The sequence below is a fragment of the Rana temporaria genome, chromosome 10 (assembly GCF_905171775.1).
Source record: "Rana temporaria chromosome 10, aRanTem1.1, whole genome shotgun sequence".
Taxonomy (NCBI): Eukaryota; Metazoa; Chordata; class Amphibia; order Anura; family Ranidae; genus Rana; species Rana temporaria.
Window position 1 is genome coordinate 121,387,612 of NC_053498.1, and position 23,599 is coordinate 121,411,210.

The window sequence follows — 23,599 nt, forward strand, 5'->3', positions numbered from 1 at the left end:
CTGAGCCGACCCTGGCCTTGCGTATCACGCTTTTTTGTGGCGCTGTCATAAACGCCGCTTGTCAGCCACCACTGAGGGTCTCAGTCAGGTAAACAATACAAAAAATATCGCCCACTTACAATAAACCTTCTCGCAGACAGCTTGACTTTTAAAAAGCTGAACGTCTTGCGCCACCCTGCGATCTCGCTAAATGTTAAGTGTAACCCGCCAAAAAATATAATCAGGATATATTCATGTGAAAATGATTGCACAAAAGTGCCATTCGCTGTTTTCAAAGCCGTAGCGGCACAAAGGAAACATAATGCTCCATTCTTCTCCTCCCAAGCGTTCTAATTAAACGCGGCACAGAGTGCGCTCAGAAGCACGCCTGGAACCTTTCACTTATTTTTTTGTGTGAAATTACACTCTGCATGGAGTGGTAGAAACTATTGAGCCACTCCAAAGGAAGGCAGGATTGTGTTTTTGTGTTTTTTTATTTTTATAAACACGGCAACAGAATTTACAAGAGGCACGAAAAGGCACAATTCTTGTTCTGTCAATTTCCCTGAATTTGCGCAAAGCCTAAACTAAAGTAGACCTCTACAGTTCACCCGACTAGATGAACACTTAGAAGTCAGTTCTACTTAAAACTTTCAACTGGAACACCAGGTTCTTTTTTTTTCTCCCTAAATCCACTGCATACTTTGAAGTATATTTTCAATTCTGTATCCAAATTTGAGAAACCCACGCTATTGGGTCTGGTGCTTTTCTGTACGAACGTGTTGTACCTTTACAACTCCTTTAACTTTGCAGTGAACTCTCATGAAGGGGGGAAGGTAGTTAAATCTTCTTATTCAGTGCTGGCTTTTTATAGGGCTAATAAACTAATTGTGAAGCAAAATGCATGAATGGGAAGTTGGGAACTTGAATTGAGGTAAACAAAAGGCATGACTTGGAAGCCAGGTATTTGGATGGGGGCAAACAAAAGGCATTAATGGGGGACATGCAAATAATCAATTTCTTGGCTCTTTTGACCAATGGCGTATCCAGGGTATGGCACATATGGAAAGTGCCATGAATGCCATATGAAGGGGGCGCTCCAGAGGGGGCCATGTCCCTCTCAACATTATCCTGTACCCCTCCCCCCACCAATAAAATGAAACTGACACTGGAAGTATTGGTGTCCGCAACTCAGGGCCGATAATGGGCAGAAACAGGGATTTTTTCACCACTTTCGGGTGCAGGAGGAGTGATCCACCGCACTGCAGCTCATGACAGTGCCACCTATCAGTGCCAGTGCCACCTATCAGTGCCACCTATGACAGTGCCACCTATCAGTGCAGTTCAGTGCCACCTGTCAGTGCCGCCTATCAGTGCCAGTATCACCTATCGGTGCCACCTATATCAGTGCAGCTCATCAGAGCCAGTGTCACCTATCAGACAGTGCCACTTATCAGTGCAGCTCATCAGTGCCACCTGTCAGTGCCAGTGTCACCTATCAGTGCCACCTATCAGTGGCAGTGTCACCTATCAGTGCCATCTCTCAGTGCAGCTCATCAGTGCTACCTGTCAGTGCCAGTGTCACCTATTAGTGCCCAACAGTGCAGCTCATCAGTGCCGCCTATCATTGTTAGTGCTGCCTTATCAGTGCCCATAAATGCACCAATCAGTGCCCATCAGTGCAGCCCATCAGTGTTGCCTATCAGTGTAGCATATCAGTGCAGCTTATCAGTGCTGCCTATCAGTGGCCATTAGTGCAGCTCTTAAGTGCCAATCCATAATTTGTTAATTAATTAAGATTAAAGGGCCAGATTCACAAAAGGGATACGACGGCATTTCTCCTGATACGCCGTCGTATCCCTGTTTCTATCTATGCGACTGGTTCATAGAATCAGTTACGCATAGATATCCCTAAGATCCGACAGGTGTAATAGTTTTACACTGTCGGATCTTAGGATGCAGTTCCGCTGCCGCTGCTGGGGGGAGTTCGTGTCGTAAAACAGCGTCGGGTATGCAAATTAGGAGTTACGGCCGATCCACGACGGTTTTTCGCATTCGCTACGCCGCCGCTAGTCTAGTTTCCCGTCGCTAAGTTACACTTTTTTTTTGGTGCCTAAACTTTAGTCATTGCTGTCTAAAGTATGGCCGTCGTTCCCGCGTCGAAATTTAAAAATCAACGTCGTTTGCGTAAGCCGTCCGGGAATACGGAAGTACGCTACGCGCGTCGCCGTTCAAAAAATTTACGTCACTGCGCGCAAAGCACGGCGGGAGTTAGGAAACGGAGCATGCGTAGTAGGTCCGGCGCGGGAGCGCGCCTAATTTAAATGGCACACGCCCATTTGAATTGGCCCGCCTTGCGCCGGAGGCCGCGGCCGTAGGTTTTCATCGCAAGTGCTTGGTGAATCAGGCACTTGCGATGAAAAATTGCGGCGGTGTAACTTATCTAGGATAAGTTACGCCGCCGCGATTCTTCGTGAATCTGGCCCAAAGAGCTTGACTTGTAGTTTTGTTAGCTGTTTTTTTTGTTAAGGTTATCTGAAAGATGGGTTTCAAATATTTTGACAGGGGTGCAATTTCAGTGTTTGCCATAGGTCGCCATTTTCACTACATGACCCAACTGGCCACTGCATTACAGGCTGTTCCTTATTTCCGGTGATCAACCCGCAAATGTTCTGAACCTCACCCATGTTCACAGCCTATGATGAGATTGTATAAGATTCTCTTAGCCAAGTTCACATCTACTTGACAATTTATGATAAATAAAATATTTGACCATAAAGTCTACCTGTCACACAAAGAATGGATGTTACCAATTAGTGGGCCAGGACAAAATGTATCCTACGGAATCTAGTGACCTCCTTGTAGCTATTCTCCATTCTTCATGACATCTTCCTTCATTCCCTCTACATGAAATGACACATATGAAATGAAGGGCTCCTACCCCCGGCGGAGCGCCATTAATTGTATATGAGCGGAGTGAAAGTATTCAGTTCATTAATCTCTAAGTGACGGCCCGTCCTCACCGAGAGCCATTTAAGTTCTCAGCATGAGACTGGGAACAGGAGGCTCTTTGATCTATATTACATAACTAGCATTTCAATCTCTTTCTATACTAAAAAGTTTTACAAACTTCTTCTCAGAACATTCTAAAGGGAGATGAGGACGGAAAAAGGAATTCTTGTCTTGGAATTTCTCTGCATCTTCCCAAAAGTTCAACATTTGTACCGGCTCCTCTCCTGTACTGAGATTGCTTAGGCTGGGTTCACACTACGGTTTTCCCGTCCGTCAGCCGCATACGATTTCAGTATCGAAAACGTACGGGCCCGGACGGGAAAACGTATAGATGGAGAATGCATTGCAAATCGTATGCACCCAGATGCATCCGGGTGCGTACGATTTGCTGGCAAAACGTTTTTTAAACGTACGCAAAACCGTGTTCAACCACGGTTTTGCGGTCGTTTTTAAAACAGTATGGCAACCGCATACGTTTTCCTTTAACATTAATGTCAATGGAAAACGTACATGTGTGCGGTTCCATACGTTCCCGTCTGTTTCAGCCGCATACGTTTTTTCATATAAATCGTATGCGGCTGACGGACGGGAAAACCGTAGTGTGAACCCAGCCTTACTCTGATTTCACTGCACACTGTAAGCTTTTCACAATGTGCATTAGAGCTGCATGACTCGGGATAAAATGAGAAACACATTTTTTTTTTGCTTAGAATAAAGATCACGATTCTCGGAGTAACATCATCTTTCACATTATACAAAAAAATTGGGCTAACTTTATTGTTTTTTTTTTTTTTTTATTCATTATAGTGTATTTTTTACCAACAAATTGTGTTTAAAAGACCAATGTGCAAATACAGTGTGGCATAAATTATTGCAACCACTGCCATTTTATTCTCTAGGGTCTCTACTAAAAATATATATATAGGCCCGGATTCACATACCTTGGCGCATAGTTATGCCAGTGTAGCGTATCGAATATACGCTACGCCGACGTCGCGCAGAGCGACGAGCACACTGGGGTGGATTCAGTAAGCAATTGCGTCTGCGTATCCATAGATACGCAGCGCAATTGCTTAGTTGCGCCGGCGTAATGACTTTTCTGTATTCAGAAAGCTCTTTACGCCGACTGCAGCCTAAGATATGACTGGCATAAGGCTCTTATGCCGTCGTATCGCAGGCTGCATTCTTACGATGGCCGCTAGGTGGCGTTCCCGTAGTGGTCAGCGTAGAGTATGCAAATTGTTCCGCGTAAGGTTGCTCCTGCTATTAGCAGGGGGCAGCCAATGCTAGATATACCCTTCGTTCCCGCGTTGCGATGTTTGAAAATTACGTCGTTTGCGTAAGTGAATCGTGAATGGCGCTGGACGCCATTTACGTTCACGTTAAAGCAAATGACGTCCTTGCGACGTCATTTGCCGCAATGCACGTCTGGAAAGTTTCCCGACGGAGCATGCGCACTACGTTCGGCGCGGGAACGCGCCTAATTTAAATGATTCCCGCCCCCTACGGGATCATTTAAATTGCGCGCGCTTACGCCGGGCATTTTGCCGGAGCGCCCACGCAATTTACGGAGCTACTGCTCCGTGAATCGAGGGTAGCGCAGAAAATTTGCGGGGGCGCAGGGCAAAAACGGTGCCCTGTGCCTACGTAAAAAATGCGCAAATGTTACTGAATCTACCCCACTGATTTTAACTTGTAAGCAACAAGTGTCAGAAAAAGGCTGTCTGTGATTGTAAAGGCTTGTTTCTTTTTTTTTTTTTTTTTTATAACAAGCATGTTATACTTGTTATACCTCCTCTGTGTAGTTGGTTTTGCACAGAGGAGCCCAGATCCTTCTTTTCTCGGGTCCCTCTTTGCTGCTCCCAGCCCCTCCCTTCTTTGAGTGCCCCTCAGCCAGCAGCTTGCTACAGGGGGCAAGCAAGTCAGAGCTCCGTGTACCCATTCAGACATGGAGCCTCGACCTGGGCCCGCCCCCTCTCTCCCCCTGATTGGCTGGCTGACTGACTTCGATTGACAGCAGTGGGAGCCAATGGCGGCACTGCTCTGTCTCAGCCAATCAGGAGGATTGTTCTGGACGGCTGAGGGGATCGTGGACATCGCTGGAGAGAGAAAGGGCTCAGGTAGGAAATTGGGGGGTGCTGGGGGGCTGCTACACAGAAGGTTTTTTATCTTAATGTAAAGGCACTTCTTATTTTGGTATGGGACAGGAAGTGAAGGTAAATCTCTGCAATGGGACACAGATGGCAAAAAAATTCAGACAAGGGTTATAACACTCCATTACTCTATCCAAAATGAAAAAAAAAAGTTTTGCCTCTAGTTCTACTTTATAAAGAGTTTGCTTTCAGCTTTATATCCTTTGTCTCTTACTTGAATTGTATGTAAACGGTAAATACGGTACCTGTCGGTCCTGCCAGATATCCAAAGCTGTCCCACGTGTTCTTCCTGTGTTATCTCAAGAAACCAGCCCTCTGGGTGCCTATCCTGGGGCTACAGATCAATTACTCTCTGTTGTTGTAAAGATGAACAGAGGTGGAAGGATTCTGCATTTTAGCAAAAGACAGCTGGGCAGGGCTGACACCATTTCTTGTATATTTTAATCCCCTGAAACCATGAAAAGAAAATTAGAATCTAAAGCCATTTCTGACAGAATAATATAATTATTCTGTACTTGCAGGGAACTCCAGGCATGTAACCTGCCTCTGCCCTCTGCCTCTGGATGAAAGGTTTAGTACTGGGAAACACTTTTTGAAAGATAAAAAGTGCATCTTATTTACACCATATTACGAAAAGTATTGGGACGCCTGCCTTTACACACACTGGAACTTTAATGGCATCCCAGTCTTAGTCCATGGGGTTCAATATTGAGATGGCAGCTTCAACTCTTCTAGAAAGGTTTAGGCGTGTGTATATTGGAATGTTTATTCATTCTTCCAGAAGCTCATCCATGTCTTTAAGGACCTTGCTTTGTGTACTGGTCCAAATTATTTGGCGGAGGAGAGATAATGGTGTCTTTCAGGGGTTGGCCCCTTGGTTCCAGTGAAGGGAACTGGTTACTTTTAAACCCTTAGGCCCCTTTCAGACTGGGGCGGGAGCCGCGGTGGCAGTATAACGCCGCTAAAAATAGCGGCACTATACCGCCGGGATTGCTGCCGGAATCAGCCGCTAGTGGTGCGGTATTAACCCCCACTAGCGGCCGATAAAGGGTTAATACCGCCCGCAATGCGCCTCTATAGAGGCGTATTGCCGCGGTTTCCCATTGTTTTCAATGGGAAGGAGCGGTGAAGGAGCGGTATACATGCCGCTCCTCTCACCGCTCCAAAGATGCTGCTGACAGGAGATTTTTTTGTCTCCCGCCAGAGCTTCGCCTCAGTGTGAAAGCCCTCGTGCTTTCACATTGAGTATGCAGTAAAGGAGTTTTTCAGGCGGGATAGCAGCGCTATTTTTAGCGCTGTACCGCCTGAAAAACTCCTCAATGTGAAAGGGGTCATACAGACAACTTTTACCTACAGGTAAGCCTAGACCTGTAGGTGCAAGAAATATCTCCTAAACCTACACGATTTAGGAGATATTTGAAAAAATGACAGGCACCGATGTGTACGGCATGTGCCGTAGACAACGGCGCAGGCGCACTGAGCGTGCCGTTTCTAACGGCGATCGTGCCGTGTGTGCTGCCCCAATAGGGGCATAGAATATGAGATGCATAGCCTCAGTTAATATTAGCATTGTTATATAGATTGGAGTCTATATAGTGTGGTTTGCCTACTATTTTCTCATAGCTAAATCTATGTGTTATCCTATGCTGCCATCTAGTGGCCTTTGTTGCAATGCACATGTTTTTATGTGATTCTTTGAGTTACCACATATTTTCACTGTATGTATGCCCCTCCCTGCTTCCTGTGTGGAGTACTTCCTGTGTCATCTCTCCAGCCTGCAAGCCACATGTAGAAGGACACTCATGTACTCTGCCCAGGGTAGGAAAGGCATCATCTTTTGACCGTACAATACTATCACCATTCATCTGCTGTTCCTGTTATCTGCTGTAACCCCTGAAGTTAAAGAATAAACACCTCTTTTGAATGAATCGGTATTGACGAGTTCAGCTGTCTGACAAGGATTGTCCGCAGTGAGTATATCTGCTTATACAGGCCAGGCATAGAGGTCTCAGCAAGGGATATATCGCTATCACAACAATCGGAGTCAGAATAGTCAAAAGATGCATAGAATTCTTACAGCCTGCTGGGTATATGTGTGTGCCTAATCTGCAATCAAGCTCAGTGCCAGCCGCCATCTTGTGTAAGCACATGGTCGCACAAGCTTACTGCGCTTCATGCGAATGTTGAAAGCTGTTTCTCTAATTGAACTGTGTTACCCCACCTGTCTAAGCTGCTGTTCGTCTTCTTAAAGAGACAGTACCATTTTTTACAAAACCGTGAGAAATGTCTAGACAAGGCTCTGAACACTCTTTTATGGCTGAACCAACGCAGATTCATCATGCCTCTGAACCCGCAGACGTACAGGGAGCAGTCTCTGCAGATATTGCTGAACAGAGTGTAAGACCCAAGCGTACAATAAAACCAATACAGAAACTCAGAGAAAACTACGAATACACTAGAGATAAGTTCTCCAGCAAGCTATCAGACTTCTGGGACAGAACTGCACACTGCATGTCAGTTTTGCCACGCTTTAATGATCGGCCGGCTGAACTAGGAGATTCTATAGTTCGCCTATCTGCTGCGTATGAACATTACCAACGGCTGTCTGCAAAATACACTGCTTTCTTGCAAGACTATAATATAGAGGACTCTTCAGCAGAACTGACCAAGACTGATGCACTGAACCAACAAAGGGATCTCTTAGTGAAAAATGCTCAGTGTAAGGCAGAACTCCGCATTGCTCAACTGCAAGAGACCAGATCTCACAGATCAACATCAACCAAGCACACTGCACGTTCTTCTAGATCCTCTCGCTCCAGAAGTTCAACATTAAGCGACAAGCTAATAGAGGCCCGCGCTGATGCTGAATCCAAAAAAGCGCAAAGCTCCCTTGCTAAGAAAGAAGCAGAGATGAAGGCCCAAAGCAAAGCTCTTGAAGCCCAGAGCAAAACTCGCCAAGCAGAGATGGAAGCCCAAATAAAGATTCTGCAAATAGAGAAAGAGGAAGCAGGTGCGCTAGCAAGGCTGAAAGTCCTTGAACAAGCAATGGGTCAAAGTACTAATTCAGACTGTCTTATTCCAGCAGAACTGGAAGATCCAATTGATCGCACCAGTGATTATGTGCTAAAGCATAATGTTTACAAAGATACAGAGTCATCTCCTGTACCTCCTACTAACAACACTGTTCTGACTCTCAACTCAGGGACCTCCCAGCTCAAAATGCCTGAGTCTCCTCAAGTCCACAACGCCAGAGCATCTACGCAGCAAACCACATCAACTCCTGCCATCAACAAGGTGACTTCCAGCGACAAGCCGCAGCTCCAGCCACAGCCAGCAGAAGCCTTAAAGACTACACCAAAGTTAAGCGCTCATGCAACATCATTTCATCCTGGTAAACCTCACCTTTCTTCACCAGAGAACTTTCACACCCAAGGGGTTCCACAGATTACTTTGGCACCAAAGAGTGAGAGATCAGACTTGAATGACTTAGCCAGCTATATGGCACGCCGTGAGCTCATTATCACCAGCCTCTCAAGGTTTGATGACTGTCCAGAGAGCTACAGGGCCTGGAGATCAACCTTCAAGGCTGCTATTGCTAATTTCAACCTTAATAGCAAGGACGAACTTGATTTGCTCATAAGGTGGCTGGGGCCAGAATCTGCAAATCGTGTTAAAAGACTGAGGACAGTACATGTTGACCACCCAGATGCAGGTCTTGTTGCCACATGGGCAAGACTTGAGCAAGCCTATGGTAGCTCAGAAGCCATAGAAAGCGCTCTATTCAAGAGACTGCAAAACTTCCCAAAAATAGGGAACAAAGACTATCGCAAGCTCCAAGATCTAAGTGACCTCCTCATGGAGTTAGAGTTGGCAAAGACAGACCCACGTCTACCTGGTCTAAGCTTCCTGGACACTGCTCATGGTGTCAATCCAGTGGTGTCTAAACTGCCATATGGCCTGCAGGAGAGATGGGCGCAGCAGGGCTCAAGGTACAAAAGAGACTATAACGTATCCTTTCCTCCATTCTCATATTTTTGCAGGTTCATCAGTGAACAAGCCTGGATGAGAAATGATCCCAGCTTCAGCTTCAGTGAACCCAACTTGCCTGCTTCATCACCATCTCCAAGGTATGACAACACAGCAGCTAAACACAGAGACTTTCATAGAGCAATATCTGTTAAAAGGACAGACATCTCACCACCCGTATCCTCTCATGCATACCAGAGTAATTCGGGTGACAAAGATCCTAATCGTCAGTGCCCTATTCACAAGAAGCCTCACCCTCTTAAGAAATGCCGAGAGCTGAGAGCAAAGACTTTACAAGAGCGCAGGGAGATTCTCCAGAAACTTGGAGTATGTTACAGGTGCTGTGCTTCTTATAGTCATTTTGCCAAGGACTGTAAAGTTGTCATCAAGTGCACAGAATGCAGCAGCGAAAGACATGTGACAGCTATGCATCCTACTCCACTTACAGACAGCCCACAGCAGCTACCTACCTCCACCCCTCTCTCAAATCATGGCGGGGAGCAACGAAGCCACGCTCTAGCCCAGGAGAATGTTTCTTCTTCATGCACAGAAGTCTGTGGAGAAGGTTTAGATCACAAGTGCTGTGCCAAGATATGCCTTGTTAAGGTATACCCAGAGGGTCAACCTGAAAAAGCTGCCAGGATGTATGCCATAATAGATGAACAGAGCAACAGATCCCTGGTCAAGCCTAAATTCTTTGAGATCTTTGGCATTGAGGGTCATGCCACACCGTATACTCTCAGAACCTGTTCTGGTCGCGTAGAGACTTTCGGCAGAAGGGTCGATGGGTTCATGGTGTCTCATATCGAAGGGAAAGAGGGCATACTCCTACCAACATTAGTCGAGTGTGACCAGATACCAGACGAAAGAGAAGAGATTCCTACTCCAGAGGTTGCATATCACCATCCTCACTTAAGGCACCTTGCTGATGAGATTCCCGCAATGGACATGAATGCTGAAATCTTAGTCTTGCTAGGAAGAGACATTCTTAGAGTACATAAGGTACGTGAGCAGTGTGATGGACCTGAGGATGCCCCTTATGCACAAAGACTTGATCTAGGCTGGGTAATAGTGGGCGATGTATGCTTGGATAGAATGTGTACATCATCTGAGATCCACTCCTTCAAAACTTACATGTTAGGAAATGGACGCGCATCCCACTTCAAAGAGTGCCCTCACCATTATGAAATAAAGGAGAAGCCTCTTGACATCATCCAAGTACCTGATGCCACTCCTATCCTGTGTGATGACAACCTAGGTACCACAGTGTTTTGTACCACAAGTGACGACAACAAAATAGCCTTGTCAGTTGAAGACAGAGAGTTCATCAAAATAATGGACAAAGAATTCTTCAAGGATGAGTCTAACAGCTGGGTTGCACCATTGCCTCTTCGTGCTGCAAAGGTCAAACTGCCAAACAATCGGGAACAGGCTTTATCCAGATTCAACTCACTTCAACGAACATTAAAGAACAGGCCTGAAATGAAGGACCATTTCATTACCTTTATGAAGAGGATCTTTGACAATGAGCATGCTGAGCCAGCTCCACCTCTTCAAATACACGATGAGTGCTGGTACCTACCCTTCTTCGGAGTGTACCATCCACGTAAGCCAAAACAAATTAGGGTAGTGTTCGACTCCAGTGCCAAGCATCAGGGCGTATCCCTGAACGATATTCTTCTCACTGGTCCTAACCTTACCAACAACCTTGTAGGTGTACTCATGAGGTTCAGAAGAGAGCCAGTTGCCATAACTGCGGACATTGAACAAATGTTTCATTGCTTTATTGTACGAGAAGACCATAGGAACTTCCTAAGGTTTCTGTGGCACCGTGACAACAACATGAACAATGAGATGATTGAATACCGCATGAAGGTTCATGTTTTCGGAAATAGCCCCTCACCTGCCGTCGCAACATACGGTTTACGAAGGACTGCTCTTGATGGAGAACAGGAGTATGGCGCAGATGCTCGACATTTCGTCGAGAGAGATTTCTATGTGGACGATGGACTTAAATCTTTACCTACAGCGGAAGAAGCCATAGACCTGCTCCAAAGGACACAAGTTATGCTTTCTGAGGCTAACCTCAGACTACACAAGATTGCCTCAAACAGTGTTGCTGTTATGAAAGCCTTTCAACCTGGCGATCATGCCACAGGGTTTAAAGACTTAAATCTGGGGATGGACATGCCACCTGTGCAGAGAAGTCTGGGCCTACGGTGGGACTTATTAAAGGACAGCTTCGGCTTTCAAGTCAGCTCTGCAGACAAACCATTTACCAGGCGTGGAGTTCTGTCACTGGTGAACAGCCTATACGATCCAATGGGATTTGTGGCTCCCATCACCATACAAGGTAAATCCATACTTAGACAGCTCTCAGAGACTATCAAAGATTGGGATGCCCCACTACCAATAGACAAACTTTCAAGGTGGGAGTCCTGGAAACAGTCGTTACATGCCTTAGATGGAATCCGTATACCACGCTGCTACACTCCGACTTCCCTTGCTACCAGTCGGAGGAAAGAGCTGCACATCTTCTCAGATGCATCTACTGAGGCCATAGCGGCTGTTGCCTACCTCAAGGTAAGGGATTCAGCTAATCTAACCCATGTAGGGTTTCTGTTTGGGAAAGCTAAGTTAGCACCCAAGCCTGAACACACAATTCCTAGGCTTGAACTTTGTGGGACTGTGCTAGCTGTAGAGATTGCAGATTTCATACTGCGTGAGCTAGACATTCAGATAGATGACATCAAATTCTACACAGACAGCAAGGTTGTTCTGGGCTACATATACAACCAGACTAAACGTTTCTATGTCTATGTCAGCAACCGTGTAGAAAGAATAAGAAAATCATCTAAACCTGAACAATGGCATTATGTTCCATCTGAAATTAATCCTGCAGATCATGGCACCAGGCCAGTGTCTGCGAGTGCCTTCGTAAATTCTTCTTGGTTAACAGGTCCTGAATTCTTGTTGGCTGATCCAGAAGAAACCACGGCTGACGTCTTCAGTCTTCTAGAACCCGACAAAGATCCAGAGGTTCGTCCTGAAGTTAAAACCCTTGTCACCAGAACTGAACAAAGATGTGCCTTGGGCTGTCAACGCTTTGAACGTTTCTCCAAGTGGACAAGGCTGGTACGCACCACCGCAAGGTTAGTTCATATTGCACACTGCTTTCACACAAAGCTCACAGATGCTCACTGTCAAGGTTGGCACATGTGCCAAAAGCTTCTTTCTGCAAAAGACATTGCTGAAGCTGAACTGATCGTAATACGCAGTGTACAACAGGATGTCTTTGGCTCAGAAATCAGACGTATCCGTGACAAGGGGGACATTCCAAAAAACAGTCCAATTGCTAACCTGAACCCATTCATTGACAATGATGGCACGTTAAGGGTTGGTGGACGCCTAAACAAGGCTAAGTTCAGTGAGCAAGAACAGAATCCTCTCATTATACCTGCTCGCCATCACATCACCACTTTGCTCATACGGCACTACCATGAAAGGGTGAAACACCAAGGTAGACACTTCACAGAGGGAGCCATAAGAGTTGCAGGCCTTTGGATTATAGGAGCAAAAAGACAGATTACAGCTACACTGCACAGCTGTGTTCAGTGCCGCAAACTAAGAGGGAAACATCAGCAACAGCAAATGTCAGATTTGCCAGCTGACAGGTTAAGTACTGACCCACCCTTTACTCACGTTGGTCTGGATGTCTTCGGACCATGGATGGTAACAGCCCGCAGAACACGAGGTGGCCAAGCCAATAGTAAGCGATGGGCAGTGCTGTTCACCTGCATGAGTGTACGTGCAGTACACATTGAAGTAATAGAATCTATGGATGCCTCAAGTTTCATCAATGCTCTAAGACGGTTCCTTGCCATCAGAGGACCAGTCAAGACACTAAGATCCGACTGTGGAACTAATTTCGTTGGAGCTTGTCGAGAGTTACAGCTCAACTCTAGGCCAATACAAGACCTTTTAGCTGAAAGAGGCTGCACATGGATTTTCAATCCTCCTCATTCTTCCCACATGGGTGGTTCATGGGAGAGAATGATAGGAATCACGCGAAAAATACTGGACTCTATGCTCATGGACTTGAATTCCACAAGACTTACCCACGAGATTCTAACCACCTTCCTGGCAGAAGCATCTGCCATAATCAATTCAAGACCACTTGTTCCAGTGTCTACAGATCCAGAGACCCCAACTATCCTTACTCCAGCCACTCTTCTTACCCAAAAGCTTGGGACTGTTCCCGTGCCACCTGGAGACTTTAAATCAGGAAATCTGTGCTACGATCAGTGGAAGCGAGTACAACACCTTGCCAACTGCTTCTGGAATCGTTGGAAGATGGAGTATCTTTCTACTCTGCAAGGACGCAGGAAATGGCAGCGCCCGAACCTTAACATCCAAGTTGGAGATCTCGTTCTGCTTAAGGATCAGCAAGCTGAAAGAGTCGAGTGGCCTATGGGTCTCATTGTAAAGAGCGTTCCTAGTGATGACGGTAAGGTACGTAAGGTGGAGGTGAAAGTTTCAAGACACGGGACTGTAAAGACTTTCATCAGACCTATCACGGAACTCATTTTGCTCTTGCCGTTTGGAGACTGAACTTACTTGGGTATGCTGTTGGATCCTACCTGCGACTTCGAGAAGGAAGTATCTGGAACTTTAGTTGTCACAACTTGAAGCCTTATATTATAGTTGTTGTATTATATGCATGTTCTCCATTATGTCTTTCAGGTTTTCAAGACATCAAGCAAATTGCGCTGTTGTTTATTTGCATAACTACCATTGTATTATGTAAATAGTGGCATTATCATGCCAGACGGGGAGTGTGCTGCCCCAATAGGGGCATAGAATATGAGATGCATAGCCTCAGTTAATATTAGCATTGTTATATAGATTGGAGTCTATATAGTGTGGTTTGCCTACTATTTTCTCATAGCTAAATCTATGTGTTATCCTATGCTGCCATCTAGTGGCCTTTGTTGCAATGCACATGTTTTTATGTGATTCTTTGAGTTACCACATATTTTCACTGTATGTATGCCCCTCCCTGCTTCCTGTGTGGAGTACTTCCTGTGTCATCTCTCCAGCCTGCAAGCCACATGTAGAAGGACACTCATGTACTCTGCCCAGGGTAGGAAAGGCATCATCTTTTGACCGTACAATACTATCACCATTCATCTGCTGTTCCTGTTATCTGCTGTAACCTCTGAAGTTAAGGAATAAACACCTCTTTTGAATGAATCGGTATTGACGAGTTCAGCTGTCTGACAAGGATTGTCCACAGTGAGTATATCTGCTTATACAGGCCAGGCATAGAGGTCTCAGCAAGGGATATATCGCTATCACAACAATCGGAGTCAGAATACCGTGACTGGCGGCTCCCGCGTGCATGCACGCGGGAGTGACTTCATCGCGGCTCCGGCCAGTCACAGTGCCAGAGCCGCGATACCCGGAAGTCGCTCTGGGAGAGATGGCGGCAACGGAGGAGGGGAACGAGGACCGCTGCGGGGGCTTTGATCTCAGGTAAGTAATTAATAATGAGCTAGTTTATTTCCTCTTTAAGGCGTCAGCATACCAAGACATTTTGGAACTATATTGATCAGATCAAAATGAGGGACAAGTGAGGAGAAAAGAGGGACAGAGGAACTTTGTTCCGTATCAGGGACAGTCCCTGTAAATCAGGGACAGTTGGGGTCTATGTATACAGTACTAAATTCTGGGCTTACAGGGAATGGGCAGAATGGCAGAAGAGAGTTAATAGAGTGTGGCGAGGGTAAGTGAAGATTTCCACTCCACTTTGGAGTAATAAAATGTGGATATATGGCAGAGATGTATGCATGTGTTTTTTTTTATCTAACATACAGTGTAAAGTGCATTTAAAATGATACATCCATCTTGAACAAGTCTGTCAATAGCGTGACAACATAGCAGTGATTTCCCATTGGCAGTTGTCTGATTCCTGGATTTTTGTTGCAGAATGAATCTTGCATGAAGCATCAGGAGGAAGCTCTGGACATCGCCCTTGATGACCCGGGTGCTAATGCGGCGGCTACAAAAATCCAAGCTGGGTTCCGCGGACACATGACCAGGAAGAAGATGAAGGGCAGCGACAAAGAACTCAAACACAAAGACGACAAAGAGGGCAGCAGCGCAGAGGGGTCCATAGAGAGCTAAAAGCAGGTCAGTGTCCTAGAACGGTATTAGTCACATAGAGAACAAACTACGCGTTCCATACTGCTACCGCAATCCACATAATACCATCCTGATTAGAGGCAGCTCTCTCTGCGCTCTAACCTATATTACACTTTGCTGGAATTACAGGGCTCTGTTCTATGAGGCTAAAAAGGGAGTAAAATAACAGTGCAGAAAAATGAGCTTTAAATAGTGTACAGCATAGGACTTCCAGGTCATTCTAGTTATATATGGGTCACCAAGCCATCATTACATTAGCCCTCATTGTTAGCAGCGGTTTACAATGATTTCACAGCTCTGTTTGAGATGTTTTTTTTTTCAGTTCCAAGAATCCTCTGTGACCTAACCTTGGGGAGCAAGGGCGGACTGACAACTCATGGGGCCCCCGGGCAATAGGAGATTATGGGGCCCCCAGGCAATAGGAGATTATGGGGCCCCCGAGCAATAGGAGATTATAGGGCACCCATGCAATAGACTATGGGGCCACACAGTATACACTAAGACATACAGTATACAACCTGAGAACGAAGCCCCCAAAGTCCTCCACGGTCCGGTCCACCGCCGCCGCCATGTCCCCTCGGAACTTTCTTCCTGTTATCGTCGCTCCCGCGCTGTGATTGGCTGGAGCGGCGATGACGTCACTCCCGCGAATGTGCAGAATTCCGTCATAATTCCCGGCATCTACAGGTAAAAAGCCCTGCACGATCAGTGCGCCTGCGCTGTTGTCTACGGCGTGCATGCGCCGTAGACAATGGTGCATTCCTTTCTGCATATATCTCCTAAACCGTGTAGGTTTAGGAGATATTGCAAACACCTACAGGTAAGCCTTAATCTAGGCTTACCTGTAGGTGAAAGTGGCTTAGAAGCGTATACAACCACGTTAAGTTCTTTGAAGGCCTTGGGTTAGTTGAGGTTCTTGGTGCCTCTGCATTCCTTCTAGCTTGATTTATTTGTTTATTTATTTTAAATGTGCCAACCTCAGCTGTTTGGGCAGACGGGAGATTTGACTTCACTTCCCATTCTCCCCACACAGTTTGGGGTTCATCAGACCCAATTGCCATTACAGGTGGCATGCTTTAGAAATACACAAAGCAGGTAGGAAGGAAAAGTTGCAAACTGGAATCCGTTTTTTACTTCTTTATAAACAAGTGCCGTCATTGCATCTGATTGGTTGGAGCTCTGCCATAAACCGCTCTCCTACAAAGCAGTAATTAGGAAAGTCTTGACAGACATATGCTGCAGTGAGCCTGTTTACAGCAAGATGGAAAGGCAGCAGTTTGCGGCATATGCAAAAAAAAATCCATGTCTGTGCATCTCCTACGTCACTACCGATGAACTGCTCCTAAAACACCAGCTGCTACAGGGCCATGCACAATTCAAAGTGTTAAGGAGTGTTAGAATTTTGTACATTGACAGAACTTTAAATCTTCATCAGCCTTATATAGTTAAAGCGGAGTTCCACCCAAAAATTGAACTTCCGCTTTTCGGAAACCTCCCCCCCTCTGGTGTCACATTTGGCACCTTTCAGGGGAGAGGAGGGAGCAGATGCCTGTCTAAATACAGGTATTTTCTCCCACTTCCGGGCATAGGTCGCTGCGGCAAACTTATCCAACAACGAGCGCCTACTCCGTCCCCCCGCTGTCTTCTGGGAGACACACAGATCCCAGAAGACAGCAGGTACCAGTGGGATTGCTCAGCGCGACTCGTGCATGCACAGTAGGGAATCAGGAAGCAAAGCTGCAAGGCTTCACTTCCTGATTCCCTTACCAAAGATGGCGGTGCCTCCACTCGAGACCTGAGGGAAAGATCAGCTTCGGGTACGGACATCGCGGGTGCCCAGGACAGGTAAGTGTCCATATATTAAAACTCAGCAGCTGTAGTATTTGTAGCTGTTGAGTATTCTATTTTTATTTATTTTTCCGGCAGAACTCCGCTTTAAATACAAGTAAAGTAAACACAGGTAAAGGTGTTGGTGCTACAACACATATATGGTGATACAACACATATAAAGTGCATAGTAAACCATATGCCTTACAAATAGCAAACTCAAGTCCATTGTGACAATCTCAACACCATAAAAAAATGCTTTTGATTTGATGTATCTTCAAATAAATGTTTCACCACGGGTGTTCATGAGGTAGATGGCAACTCACCAAAGAAGTTTGACCACTTTTTAGGGTAGGTCAAAATACGCTTTATTTGGATAAACCAGATAGACCCTGGATGTGCGTCTCTCCACTTTGGAACTCCCTCTGGCAAAGGCTAGGGATTTGAAATATAGATTCCACCAAGGACACAAAGAAGAGCTTTATGATGTAGTACATTTTTATTTAAGTCCTTCACCGTACTGGCATCATCAGGAAGTCATTCACCTTAGTGGCATCATCCGGAAGTCCTTAACCTTAGTGGCATCATCAGGAAGTGCTTCACCTTAGTGGCATCATGAGGAAGTCCTTCACCTTAGTGGCATCATGAGGAAGTCCTTCACCTTAGTGGCATCATGAGGAAGTCCTTCACCTTAGTGTGTCAGGTCACCTGTGGCCAGGTGACAAATGCACCCCGTTGGAGACAGGGGTGCACCGCAAGGTAGTGAACCCTATAGCGGACTGCTGCAGATGGACAGGAAACGTGAGCCCAAGATTCCCCAGGGTATGGAATCTAAGGTCCAGCAGGTGTTCACCAGAGCCTCTAGTGGTGAGGATGGCCTTTGCTGCAACTGAACCCAGGTCGCGGCCCTTGGGGTCCCCCAAGTCACGCTCCATAGGGAGAGAAGGGAAGCAGCCACTTAGGACACAAGGGATAGTGATGGGTAAGCTGAGGTCGGGGCAACAGGCAGACGAGGGTAACCAAGGGTCAGGCTAAAGGTCAGGGTAACAGGCAAACAGGAGTAGTCAGAGACGAGACAAAATTGGTACACAGAAAGGTTAACGTAGCACACGGCAAAACGGGAACAAGCTAACAAAGTTGAACAGCCAAGCAGTTCACATTGAGTAGTAAAGTAGGCACAAGAATGACAGCTCAGAGCTTTGAATTTAGCAAGCCATATTTTTGTCCTGATTGGCCCTCTGAATATCTGTGCAGGAAGGAGAGGTGACAAGTAAATCATAAGTTACACCTTCCCCCTCTCGCTTCCGGTTTGCATGTTTGTGAATGCCGTGAGCTAAGTCTGTGTTCGACTCCATAAAAAGTTCAGGTAGAACCAATTCCCAGTCCCAGCGGTGAAATCAGCTACAGCGTATTACCGAATGGATAATGTAACCCTCGCTTCTAAATTTAGCCGCGTCATAATCTCTCTTTAAAAGCCCATGTCGTCAATTAAAACGTCTCCTTTCCTCTGTGGGCTCCAATGTCCCAGTTTTGTGCAGATTCTAATGAGGTCATTAATTATCAAGGAAATTCTGTGTCTCCCCAGTGGTTGGAAACTCCATTGCCAAAATGAGGTCCTTCCTTAGCAACGCTGTTTTAATTGCTCGTTTCCAAGCAGGTAGCCAGTCTGTGGAGCGTAGTAACGGCATTGAATACCGTAGAGAGATTATCGGCCCCACAGCGCCATTCCTGTACTGGGTGTTTGTCTCAGCGCCGGCACTGCGTTACTGCTGTATAAAAATCAAAGCTGAGCTGTGCCCACGCAAGGCAGAGCAACAGGTCTACAATTAGGTGGGTTGTAACAAAGCAGGTCCTGCAGTAGAGGAGGGTTTATACACCTGGGGCCCAACGTTAGGCCAGAGGCCTGCAGGTTGCCCTTTGGCACTTCGTGTGTGGCTGTGGAACCCTGATTGATTTATAAAGATTGATAACCTGCCTCCAGTCACCGGCCATCTCCTGTAATATGTATGCTGAATATGATAGTCTTCTGGAGCAATACATAGACTGAATATTGTGAAGGGCTCCTTAGGGCTGCAGTTGATACTCCCTCATAAGTCAACCATCAATGGTTTATAACCACCTGTCTTGCACTCATTCCTATGATCTTTTCTTAGATAAATGGAGTGAGGTCTCCGATGGGGTGGGGAGGGGGTGAAGGACATAGTTGCCAAGTGTCCTGGACTTTATGGGCCAGTCCTGCATCTTCGCCCACTGTCCCATTGGCCCGGATTTACATACATTGGCGCATATTTATGCCGGCGTAGCGTATCGAATGTATGCTATGCCAACGCAGCGCACAGAGGCAAGCACAGTATTCACAAAGCACTCGCCCCCAGTCACTGTTAAAGATACGCTGGGTTTCCTCAGCGTAAGCCAGCGTAGGTGGAAGTGGGCGTGAGCCATGCTAATGAGGCGTGACCCCATGCAAATAAAGGACTGAGCGTCATAAAGTTACGAATAACGTACGGCGCATGCGCCATCCCGTGGACGCATCCCAGTGCGCATGCTCAGAATTATGTCGAAACACCTGCCTAAGATACGTCGAATCACTGCCTACGACGTGAACGTAACCTACGCCTAGCCCTATTCACATACTACGTAAACGACGTAAAATACGACGGCTGTGTTCCCTGGTCCATACCTTTGCATGACTTGTGCCTCCTATATGGGGAATAACTTTACGCCGGACGTAGGACTTACGCAAAGCGCGTATATTATGCGCCAGGCGCAAGTACGTTCGTGAATCGGCGTACTTCCTTCATTTGCATAGGTGAATAGGAAATACATCGGAGTACCACTTGCGGCCTGCATTAATATGAGCCAACGATACGCCGGCGTAGGAAAGTTACGTCAGTCGGATGAAGCCTATTTTCAGGCGTATCTAGTTTTGTGGGCACGGCGCACAGATATGATGGTGCATACTTACACTTACGTCGTTTTCATGATGAAGTTGGGAAAACGTCGTTTTTTAGACATGCTGAAAAACAACGTTTTCTTTCATGCTGAAAAATGATCGTGTGTACGCGGTATAAGGATTTACATAATGAATTGTTCTCTCTCTCTCTTTTTTTTTTCAGGCAATGTTGCACTCACGTGACTTGTTCCACCGGCAAGAACCACTATTGCTGCGAGAAGAAAGCATCTCCGGCTTACAGATGTCCTCCAGTACGCCCCCTGCAGGAATGATTGCCCCTGTGCAGCCACTGGAAGATTATGTGTGCTCCTTTGTTCCCCTGCATCTCTTCCTGTGGTCACTTTCTTTGCGCCTTGAATTTTTATTTATTTTTTCTGTTTTTCGTTTTTGTTTGCGTTCAGTGAAAGAATAGTTAGGACGGCTTTTTCTCTGTAAATCGTGACACATTTTTTTTCTCCCCGTGCTTGCTGCATCACTTCTGATTTGTGACACTTTAATAAGTCTGTGTTTGCATGCTTCTTCTGCCAGAAAGCGAGCTTTTATAAATTCTCACCATTATTGCTGCAATTAAAATATCGGAAATTGGCTATACGGAAATGTCAGATGGGCACCTTTGGTTCTTCTAAAGATATCATTGGGGCGTGCCAAGGAAATATTTGCGTTGTCACCGGCTCACGGCTAAACATTTCACCCAGGTTCATCTACACCTGCACTGAGAAAATACATTGCTAACCTCGTTTCCTAAAAATGCTACTTGCCTGGCTGTTACATTAATCACAAGTTCTGATTTCCATCTCACTGGCTGCATGATCGTTTCATAGTGGAGGTAACTAGGTCAGATACAGACATATAAGGAAGGAGTTGGCAATGGCATCCACCATAATTCTTTCAGTATATTTTTCCTTTAACGTGAACCTGTCAGTAATTTAAAGTATATCCAAAGCCTAGCAATGAGCTTTTCCTATTTGCTCTCTTTTGGTCTGAAAGTTTTTCGTTGTAACTATTTAATGCCGTTTGGCTTGTGGTCCAATTGATCTCATTGGACGGGTTTGCCATGTAGTGCTGCTTTAAAGAGTTAAAAATGCCTCAGCTGTGAAGGGCTATAGACACCGGCAGTGATCACATGAAAAACATCTGACAGGCTGTTTGTATTGAAGTTGATCGATGGATCGATTTCAGCACAACCAGTCTGCCCATAGATGGATCAAATCTTGGCTGGTTCCCACTGAACCATCTGGGATTCAACCAGGGCCGATCCTAGGGTCACAGGCGACTGGGTGCAGAAATATTTCTGGCGCCCCCACATGGGTGTCGTCATTTTACTAACCCCTCCCCTTTACAAATGTTTCTATGGCAATGACTCAACCACAGAGATGCTCCCCCACAAAGTCTTCATTACCCTGGGATCCTTACATGATCTCTTAACAATAAACAAAATACAGGAAGAGAAGCAAAGTACTTTATTGGGACCTGGAGGGGGAGCCTCTGTGATGGACACAGAGAGGGATTCTGTTAGAGAGTCTGTTAGATGTTTGGCGCCCCCACCTTTGCAGGCGCCTGGGTGCAATGCACCCTGTGCACCCTGCCTAGGATCGGCCCTGGATTCAACCGACACTCGTGCTCCATTGAGAACTATAAGTCCATCCTTGCTGCTCCATGTTACACCCTTAATAGGTGTGTAACATATAGCATGGTCAAAAAGGTGGAGTTATCCTTTAATGTGCATTTTTCAGTTCCAACCTTTGCGTATGGAATGCAAATGTTATGACAATGTTGGCTGCTGTAGCTTTAAGCTGGTTAAAAGTTATTTTCACAGGTACTTATATAGCGCCTTCAATTTATGCAGCCACTTTTACATATATATATATATTTATCGGGGTATTGCAAGCTCCAGCGTATAGCGCGCACCCCTAATGTGGACCCGCAATTCCTGTAAAAAAAACATTTTTGTACTTACAGTTTTGGTGTCTTGCGCGGCGTCCATCGGCGGTCTTGTCGGGTCCGGCGTCCGTCTGCGGCTTCGGTGGTGTCCTCCCGGCTTCTCCCGCGCTGTCTCCCCGTCGAATCGCCGCTTCCCGCGCTCAGTTTGAATGCCTGCGCCGACATATACCGAGTGCAGTACACTCGGCTATATTCGGCCAGGCTCAGCATCGCTCGTGCTCACACTCTGTGACGTTTATGCGTGAGCACGAGCGAAGCCGAGCCTGGCCGAATGTACCCGAGTGTATTGCGCTTGGTATATGTCGGCGCAGGCATTCAAACTAGGCGCGGGTATCGGCGTATATGGCGCACCCACGATTTTCCCCTTATTTTAAAGGGGAAAAAAGTGTGCGGTATACGCCGATAAATATGGTATATATATATATATATATATATATATATATATATATATATATATATTGCACTCTCACATCAGTCCCTTCCCTCAGGCTAGGCTCGGAGCAGCTCACAGCAGGGAGTCCAGTGCATCCCCATATACCATTTCAGGTCAGATTTCAGTCAGATTTTAGAGACAGAAAAAAAAACCAACGCCAGATGCCCCTAAGAGCAGCGTTAACAATGTCCAGGGTGCATGAGGCCTAAAGGCGTAAAGAAACTGACAGACTTGATGTTTTTGATTTGTAAAGCTTCATGCCATACACGGTCGAATTTCGAACAAATTTTCTTTTCAAAATCAGAAAGTTTGTTTATTCTTTGTGATCTGATGACGCCTCCATTCATTTTTGAAATTCGGCTGACCAAGCCTTCATGTTGCTACAGAAAATAATTTTCATGGCCGGGAATATTCTTTTCTCTCCGTGAATTTTCTTTTCTTGCACATGCACATTTTTTTTCTATTATATTCCTCGCACGATTCTCCCATCATTGATTAGAAAATCGTTTGTTTTTCAAAAAATGTCCAACATTTCTGATTCCTCAAATTTGATTGCCGCACGAAAATCAGTTGTTGCGAAACGATGCGAAAATCGGATGAAAATTCTTTGATACGAGTTTCGAAAGAAAATTATTTTCGAAATTCGAACCGTGTATGGCCGGCATTAGAGTAACATTGACAAGCTAAGGTTACACAATGGCAGCCCTGCCCACACCTTATATACAGGGTGGGCCATTTATATGGATCCACCCGGGTGGGCCATTTATATGGATATACCTTAATAAAATGGGAATGGTTGGTGATATTAACTTCCTGTTTGTGGCACATTAGTATATGTAAGGGGGGAAACTTTTTATAATGGGTGGTGACCATGGCGGCCATTTTGAAGTCAGCCATTTTGAATCCAACTTTTGTTTTTGGTGTATCCATATAAATGGCCCACCCTGTAGAAAGATCCCTCCCATTTATGTTTCCCTCCGGTGTCCACCATGATTTCTGCACTAACTACAAAACCATGGCATCAGTTTAGAAGGTGACGTGTTGACCACTCTGCCTTTAGCTTTCTGGGTG

At 45.9% G+C, this 23,599-nt stretch overlaps 1 protein-coding gene across 2 annotated transcripts in view; it reads left to right on the plus strand.

The window, feature by feature from the left end:
• Positions 1-21,215, plus strand: part of LOC120915560 (titin-like) — an 81,752-nt gene extending 60,537 nt beyond the window's left edge. For both annotated transcript variants that reach the window (XM_040326145.1, XM_040326146.1), the window contains 2 exons: positions 15,159-15,362; positions 20,318-21,215. In XM_040326145.1, the coding sequence (XP_040182079.1) occupies positions 15,159-15,356 (198 nt within the window). In that variant the 3' untranslated portion in view covers positions 15,357-15,362; positions 20,318-21,215. The remainder of the gene's footprint in view (positions 1-15,158; positions 15,363-20,317) is intronic.
• Positions 21,216-23,599: the final 2,384 nt, after the last annotated feature.